This window comes from Lonchura striata, chromosome 14 (genome assembly GCF_050655825.1).
Source record: "Lonchura striata isolate lonStrDom1 chromosome 14, ASM5065582v1, whole genome shotgun sequence".
Taxonomy (NCBI): Eukaryota; Metazoa; Chordata; class Aves; order Passeriformes; family Estrildidae; genus Lonchura; species Lonchura striata.
The window spans coordinates 16,051,077-16,059,797 of NC_140716.1; the positions used below are offsets into that span (position 1 = coordinate 16,051,077).

The 8,721-nt window shown below is 54.7% G+C and overlaps 1 protein-coding gene across 9 annotated transcripts in view; it reads left to right on the forward strand.

Annotated features, from left to right (window-relative positions):
- The window catches only part of LOC110470184 (ankyrin repeat and fibronectin type-III domain-containing protein 1), a 245,108-nt gene extending 239,331 nt beyond the window's left edge, over window positions 1-5,777 (forward strand). For all 9 annotated transcript variants that reach the window (XM_085592614.1, XM_021529644.3, XM_085592616.1 and 6 more), the window contains 4 exons: window positions 30-196; window positions 1,065-1,275; window positions 1,530-2,200; window positions 4,571-5,777. In XM_085592614.1, coding sequence (XP_085448740.1) covers window positions 30-196; window positions 1,065-1,275; window positions 1,530-2,200; window positions 4,571-4,858 — 1,337 coding nt within the window. In that variant the 3' untranslated portion in view covers window positions 4,859-5,777. The remainder of the gene's footprint in view (window positions 1-29; window positions 197-1,064; window positions 1,276-1,529; window positions 2,201-4,570) is intronic.
- Window positions 5,778-8,721: the final 2,944 nt, after the last annotated feature.

Here is an 8,721-nt window from a genome sequence, read left to right on the forward strand (position 1 = left end):
ATCCCCTCCCCTCTTGTTTCCTCTCCCAGTCCACTTCTTCACATACAACCGGGAGTTCATCACACAGTACTGCCAAGTGTCTGCCCTGCTGGAACTGGAGTCGCTCCTCTCCCAGCAGAGCCTCAGGGAGGCTTTCTCCGATGCCGAGCTCTCCACCGCCAAGCAGAGGCACCAGCAGGTTCAGGACTACATCCAGGTATGGGGTGGGAGCCAGGCTCCACAGTGCCCCTAACCTGCCAGGACTCAGGCAGCAGCATCTGCATTCAGGCTGTTCGCTGGTCTTGGTGGCCCCAGGGGATTTCTCTGATCTGGCTGATGGGCAGCAGTAGGCTGGTCTTTCATAGATTCATAGAATGGTTTGGGTTGGAACAGACATTAAATCTCATCCAGTTCCACCTTCCACTGTCCCAGGTTGCTCCAAGCCGTGTCCAACCTGGCCTTGGGCACTGCCAGGGATCCAGGAGCAGGCACAGCTTCTCTGGGCACACTGTGCTAGGGCCTCAGCACTCTCACAGCCAAGAATTCCTTTCCAGTTTCCCATCTAACCCTGTCCTCTGGCAGTGGGAAGCCATTCACCCTTGTCCTGTTACTCCAGGCCCTTGTCCTGTCCATCCAGGCCCTTGTCCCATCCCTCCATCCCTTGTCTGAAGTCCCTCTCCAGCTCTTCCTGGAGCTCCTTCAGGCTCTGAGGTGTCCCTAGAGCCTCCTCTTCTCCAGGCTGCAGTTGCTTTATTGAGCAACTTCTTACTGCAATGATCACGTTAAAAATCCCAAGGAGAGACCCAAAGAGCACATGCCCTCCTTGCTAGAAATAGGCCTGCATGTGCATTTTAGGATGGACTTGCAAGAGAGCATCCCACACTACCCCTGTCCCCAGCACCCCTGCTGAACCAGCAGCTGTGTCCTCCTTCTGCCTGAGAGCACTTCCTTTGCATTTCCCAGCCCGGGGATTCCCCCAGAGCTCTGGAGAGATGTTTGTGTACAGACTCCATGTTTTGCCATGGGATTTTCTTGTTGCTGTCGTTTGCTGTGTGAAAGGGCTCCTCCATTTCCTCTGTTGGCAGCAAATGGAGGAGATCTGGCGAGAGATGCGCTGGATCATGGATGTCCTGCAGCATGCCCGCTACAAGCAGCCCTCCTGTGGGATCTCTCTCAGTGGCTTCCTCAGCGAGGCCGGGGGGACAGTGAAGGAGAAAACCCGATCCTCCTCATCCCACATTGACTACCTTCCATCCCCAGCGCTCTCACCAGAGACCAGCCGCAAGCTCAACTCTGGTGAGGACGCGGCCGTGCCGGGCTCCTGCCTGTGGGCTCATGGCTGCCGTGCTCAGTGGGTCGGGGGGCTGGAGCCGGGTGTGTGCAGGGCAGTCGGCCTCAGCCGGGGCGGGACCTGCCCTGCCTGTTCCGTGGCGAGCGCCACTCTGCTGTGTGACAAGGGGACAAAACTCAGAGGCTTCCCTGGATTCCATCTCCGCGGGGGTTATGCACACTCAGGCTGAGCCACTCGTTGCTTCTCTCCCCCCTTGCAGACTCCCACGGCCTGTCGGATGAGGAAGGCTCCTCAGAGGTGTTCCTGGCCACTGACAGCGACTACGACTCCAGCCGGGCGCAGAGCCCGAAGGAGCTCGACCTGGTGTACTCCACCTCGGGGCCTGAGTGCTGCAGCCGGAGGGTGGCCCGCACCCTGCGGGACAGTGCCCCGGACGTCCTGCAGAGCCACGAGCTCAAGACCCCAGCCCCAGTGCCGCCACCACCTGAGGAGCCCCGGCCACCGCCCAAGCTCTATGACAGTGACTTTGTCCTGCCCAGCCGGCAGATCGAGCTGCTGCGCATCACAGAGAAGCGACAGGCGTACTGCGTTCGGACCAGCAGCCTGGACTTCCCCAAGCCCCACTGCCCCGGTCCGAGAAAGTCCTGCCCTGGCTCCGTGGACAGCTCCCCGGTCGAGAGCAGGACCACGGGCCTCTGCAGCCAGCTCAGGCTGGGGACCGGCTTGACACCCAGCCCCGAGGGCTGCCGGGGAGGACAGGGCTCTGAGCCCATCTGCCGGACGCGCTCGGATGAGTGGACTCAGGACTTGACAGAGCAGCAGCCAGAGCAGCCTGGGGGCTTGGCCGAGCAAGGGAAGAAGCCGGGCTCTGTCACCTTGAGGGTCTGCCCTCAGTACGAAACGGGACTCTCCAAAGAGACCAGTGTCAAGGTACCAGAGCCTGTCATGGGTGGCGCAACGGCTCTGCTGTGCCCAGAGGGACAGGGCTGGCGGGATGGGGACAGAGACAGCAGGGCTCATGTGTTCCACGCCTGGCACTGCCCTCCCCATCCTCCGCCGTCCCAGGGGTGAGGTTCCCCTGGAGACCCGCAGCACTCCTGCCCTGACTCCCTCTGTCCATGCTGTAGATGAGGCTGCTGGTAGGACAGGGTGTCTCTGCAGGAACAATGGCTACTGCTGCAGAAGGAGTGAGCCAGGGCCACACATAGTGAATTCTGGGGACACGGCAGTGGGGCTGAAGTTCAGCTCTTGGTCTGTGGTTCAGCAGGTGACAGTAGGTTGGTGTCACCCAGAGTGGGCAGGCAGAGGAAAGGACACTTTTTTGTTGGTTTTTTTTTTGTTTGGTTGGGTTTTTTTTTTTTTTTTTGGTTTGGTTTTTTTTTTGTTTTGTTTTTGGTTTTCTTGTTTGTTTGTTTTTTGTTTTTGTTGTTTTGTTTGGTTTTTGTTTTGGTTTTTTGGTTTGTTTTTGTTTTTGTTTTTGTTTAAAATAAAGAGAGAAGAAAAACCTGACTGTTCTAATAGTGGGAAAAAACCAAAATAGTAGATGAGTGTATTAGCAGAAATCCAAATCTTCCTTGATATATCTGAGCTGCTGATGTAATAACTGAATCCATTGTTTAAGATGGTGTCCTTGCCACACCCTTGCCATGTCCTGGTGTTCAAACATATCATCCTTCCAGGCCAAAATTCAGCTGTCACCCCTGCCCTGCGCATGCTCCTCCTACAGCCTCCTCTTCCCAGGTGTGCGGTCTCTGCTCCAGCCTTCCCCATTAGGGAGGTGAGAGCAGGAGCCTTTTGTCTCCAGCCTGTGGCAACTCCAGTGGCAGAACCCACTCCAATTCCAGTTGGGACAACAGGCAGAGCTCCTTCCATGCTCCTTCAGACTATGCTGGAGCAGCTGTGTGACCTGACTTCTCTCCATGGGGGCTTTGCTGCCAAGAGCTGACCCCACCAGCTCTGATCACTCACACCTGCTCCAGGTGGGCTCCCCCATAGAGGAGCATCCCCCAGGACGCGCATCTTGGGCAAGTCCCCCTCTGGCTTTGTGGCCTCCTTTGGTCTCAGCCATGGAGATCCTTCCCCTGTTGAAATTACCTTTCCAAGACATTCCTGGTGCCCAGGACTGAGGATGATGGAGCAGAAAATCATTAAATCATGGACTGGTATGGGTTGAAAGCAACCCCCAAGTAATGGCAGAGGAAGAACAGTGCCAACAGGCTGATTGGTTTATTGCTGGGGAGGTTTGATAGCCAGTGTCTCTGCACCCAGCCAGGACATCCTAGCAGAGACAACTGTGCCTCACCAGATTATTTTCTATTTGAGGAATGCCCATAGATTTCTGTGGAACTGAAGCGGAGCCCTCAGGTTCTTGGCGGGCTGCCCATGTGGCTTTTGAAGTTGCAAAGCTTTGGACACACCTGCTTGTCCATTTTACGATGTTCTCAAAGAAAGGCGAGTTCAAAGGCATGGCTCCTTGGCTGGTGTAAATCAGCTGAGCCCTGCCACAGCTGTTCAGGGCTGGCAGTGTTCACATGGGCCCAGGGCTGGGACCACCCTGCCAAGGCAGCACTCCTGGCGCTCCACAAACCCTCACAGATGTGCCAAAGGAAATGTTACCTTCCCTGGGCGAGGATGGATGTCCTGCCTTTGGGCCTTTGAAGCCAAGCAGTGGCTCCTGGCGTTAGCAACCGGGGTCCTGATGAGCTCATTTTTTTGACAGGATTGGGGATTCACCGGGCTGTCCCCAGGGAAGCAGAGGGCAAGGGTAGCTGTTGGTGGGAGAACCCCAAGCTTGTGCACGGATGAAATTTATCGCCCTGTTCCAAAGAGGTTTCAGTTGTAGTTTGGCAGAGCTGTTGTGGTCCAGCTGGTTTGAGAGTCTGGACCCTGCTCACAAGAGGGACTTCACACAGATCCCTCCATGGTACCAGGAGCAGGGCAGAGACTGTCCCTCTCCAGCTGCAGGTGATGAGATAGTGGGGCAGCCTCAGCAGAGCTGTAGGTGACACGTGCAAGGGCTGAGTGGCAAGGGCTTGGAGACAGGAGTGGAGGCAGGAGAGCAGTGCATAAGTTTGGGCCCTGGCATGCTAGGGCACCCCTTGGGCATTCCCTGGGCATAGTGTGCCCATGTCTCTGTGCCAGGCTGCTGCCACCTGCTCACGGGCACCACTGGGCAGCTGTTCCTGCACCCTCACCATTCCTCCACGCCGTTTGCTGCCTCCAGGCCCTGCTCCTCCTCATTCCTCCCGCCTGCCATCCATCTCTCCCATCTCTCCATCTCTCCCATCTCTCTCTCCACAGCTGCACATCACCAGCCAGACGCCTGCCAGGGAGGTGGTGAAGCTGGTGGTGCTGGAGATGAATGACATCTCGCGGGACGTGCTGGGCAGCTTGGCTGCTGTCTGCTATGGCGAGGAGCAGCTGGAGCACTTCGGACTGGTGTTCGCTGCCAACGAGAGCGAGCGGTGGCTCCCCGATGACTTCTTGCCTCTGTCCCTCCACACCAGCCAGCCCGAGGGGCGGTTCTACGTCCGCATCAAGGAGACATCCCCTCTGGTGCTCCAGTATGGGCCAGCGACCACCGTATGAGAGGAGGAGAGCCGGCGGGATGGAGCGGAGACCTCGGCTTCCAGTGAGCAGACAGCTCGTCTCTGATGCTTCCTTCTTCCACAGACACCCTCTCATCAGGCATCCACAGGGTGGAATGGGATCATACTGGGTTGTGTGTTATTTGTTTGTGCTATTTTTTAATTTTTTTTTTTAACCAAAGAGACATCGAGACTCAGTTTTTCTGACTGGAGAAGAGGAGGGTGGAGTCCAGAGACCTCAGAGCTCAGGACTCTCTGCAGGAATGGAATTTTTGAAAGTAAACATTTTTAAGGAGAAATGGGGGAGAGAGAGAGAGAGAGAGAGAGAGAGAGGGAAAAATATTACAAGAAGAAGCAGCAATACTTTTTTTTTCTCATTTTTTTCTGGAAAACCTTGTTTGGGATTCACTGAAGGCAAAACCACTGAAGATTGCTAGGGAGGGCTGTGGTGTCAGTGAGGAGAGGGCAGGAGCCATAAGGACAACCCTGGGAAGGGTGTTTTCCTATCTGCCCTCCTTTCACTGCACCTGGAGAAATGATTCTTGCACAAAGTTCTTGGAAAAAAATTATATTAGTATTTTTATTCTGAAAAAAAGTCAATAATCATTGTGCTAGAGCCACTGGAATTGGGTAAAAGTGAAGACGCTTTGACTTGTGTCCAAGACTAAAGGAACCCATGCAGCCAGCCCCCTGCACTCATAGATGTGTCAATACCACACTAGAGATTTGCTATAGGGCATCTCCTGCAACCCCCTGGGCTTCCCTGTCCCTCTGGGTGCTGTTTTGTTCTGGTGATTGTGCTTCTCTTTCTCTAGTACGTCCTACAGCATGACATTTTGTTAGCCACTAGGTCTCCTGTTAACATGGTTACTTTTCTGATCTCCTGTGGTCCATAGTAAAGACGACTGCTGCTGACTGCATATCACTTGTCCTTCTTGTGGCTGGGTGCATAGCATTCCATCATCCATCTCCCAGACCAGCTCTGATTCCAAGGGCTGGGCTCCTCTTTCCCAGGAGTGTTTGGTGGGATGCTTTCCATGCTGTTCGGTGTTACATTAACACAAATCACATGCGTGGGAGCAAAGTACTAGTCAGAAATGCTCTTCTGGGATTTGTTGCACTGTAAGGCAGCAAGATAAACTTGGGCATGCCAAGGCATCAGCTCCATGGGCTGGTGAAACCCCAGAGCTGTAGGGCTGATGCCTAGGTCAAGTCCTGCAGCCTCCACTGAGGGAAGAACACCTGCAGATGAGCAGGGATGGCAGCGAGAGCTCACAGCTGTGTCACAGCTGGCACAAACACTGTGAAGAAGGTGCCAGTCTGGCACCCCTTGGCAAGGCGAGGCTCCTGATGCTGATGTCCCTGCAGCAGCCACCTCACTGTCCTTCCCTTGGCATGGAGGGGTCAGGGCTGGGCAGCAGCCCCTGTCACTGGGTGCCAGGGTGCAGGAGGGGCTCCATGGGCAGCCATAAGAGTCGTCTGTCACTCTGCAGAGGTTCCTCATTCCTCGCCTTGTGGCCACCAGTGTGGCACGGGCAGGAATATATCCCAGCATGAACCCTTCCTGCCCCACGTCAGAGCCACTGTGGAGGGGAGGATCCTGCGCCAGCCCCTCAGCTGGTGCAAATCAACCAGCACCACATTGACGTCAGTGCAGGCACCACCATGGGATGTGGAGGCGAGCGACAAAGGAACTTTTTAAAAGGCGCTTCTCCCATCTCCTCTCTCCTTTGCTTGTCTTCTGCCTCAAGTTAAAACAAACCCCACTCTCCCAGGTCAAGGAAAAAGTGGGTTGGTGAGTGCAGAGGTTCCCATGGCGTTTGCCATTGTTGGGCATCCACAGGCATTAACATCCCAAAGAAGCAGGAGCTGCAGGGTGGCCCTTCCCTTTGCATGTGTCACCTATTGATGCTCAGAGCCTAAGGCAAGGCAGAGGGAAGGCACAACTGGTAGAAAACTAAGTGCCTTTTTGGAAGTCACAGAGTGAATTCAGTGTTAGATCAAGGCTATGTACAGAAAGCTACATGTGTGTCCCTGATGCTCCTCAGCATGGAGCCGTGCAACTCCTGATGCCCTTTTATTTGACCCCAGAAGGGAAAAAGTCCTCCCCTTGCCTTAAGAATTTGTTCTCCCTTCGTAGAAGCCCAGTTCCATCAAGAGAGACGGAGCCATGACCCAAAGCCCCGTGCTGCTCTCTGAGGTGGGCCTGGGACAATGTCTGCAGCTGGAGCTGCTGCCCAGCCCCGGTGCAGAGCTCTGTCTGTGGAAGGGTCCCGCTGGCTGTGCAAAGCTTCTCTGCAGGAGCTGCTCTGGCCACAGAGCAGCTTGGATCACTTGGCTGCAGGGAACACTGTGGGACCTCCTCTCCTCGCCTGGGAGAGGAAGAGAGAAGGAGCCAGGGCCTGGGTAGGAGCAGAGCTGAATGCAAAGTGGGAAGAGTAGGAGTTGCACAGCTTTTTATTGGGAAGCCCCACAGCCATGGACACGGGGATGTGTGATGTCCTGATGCAACACACTCCTCACAGAATGACAAAAGATTTGAGGTTGAGAGTGACCTCTGGAGATCATGCAGTCCAAACCCTTGCCCAGGCAGGGTCACTTGGAGCAGGTGACATAGGAATGTGTCCAGATGGGTTTTGAATGTCTTGAGAGAGGGGAAACTCCACACCCTCCCTGGGCATCTGTTCCAGTGCTCTGCCACCATCCTTGGAAAGAACTTCTTCCTAATGTTGAGATGGAACTTCATGTCTTTTTGTTTATGGTCATTATTCCTTCTCCTGTTGCTGAGCTCCACTAAAAAGACTCTGGCACCATCTTCTTGGCACCTGCCTTGGAGATATTTGTATGGGCTGATGGGATCCCCTCTCAGTCTTCTCTTCTCCAGACTGACCAGGCACAGCCCCCTCAGTCTCTCCTCATAAGGAGGTGCTCCAGACCCTTCATCCTCTCTGTGGCTCCTACTGCACAGCATTCTTGAAGAATGGCACTTGCAAGGTGGTTATCTCTTTTCATATTTTCCTTCTCCCTCAATGGTTTCATGGGTACATACCAATGTTTTCTTTCTGAATAGGTTGTTGAGCCTTCAGACACTCTTCTGCCTTTCCCCACAGTCAAGGGCTGGGAACAGAAGGCAGCAGGCTCTGTCTGTGGCAGTTTTTAAGGCTGCCATCTCAGTGCTGGGGCTGTGGTGGCTCTTTAAGGTAATGTGAAGAGGTGTTGGGTGAGGGGCAGCAGGGCACTAAGCCCTGGCAGCACCAGGATTCAGAGCCTGTAAGTCTCCTTGCACTGGTGCAGAGGGTTGGTGAAGGGGTTTTCTCCACAGGGATCTGGCACTCGCTGTGGCATGTGCACCGTGGCACAGGCTAGGGAGGAGAATCCCCAAAGCACCTGAGCTCAGCCCTGCTGTCTCCTGCCATGGAAGCTTTGTAAGATCTCTTTTCTCCAGTATTTAATGAGCAAAGCAGGTGAGAGTCCTGGAGGGCTGGGACACTGTACCTGCACAGAGCTGTGTCACGTGCCACAGGCACTACTGTCCCTGCAGCCCCATGTCCCCAGCACTACCAGACAGGGGCACTGCCAGAATCCAGGCACAAACACCCTTGTACCATACGTGCACCCCACCTTTGTGCCACGCACCCACCTGAACCCAGGTGAGCACCTTTGGTGCTTGCTAGCCCCTCTGCACTGGTACCATAGAATCAGGGACTCATCCAGGTTGGAAAATTGCTCTAAAGTCATGGAGTCCAACCATTAAATCCAGCACTGCCAAGCCACCACTAAGCCATGCTCCCAGGTGCCACATCTACATGGTTTTTAAATCTCTCCAAGGGAAATGACTCTGCCACTTCCCTGGGCAGCCTGTGC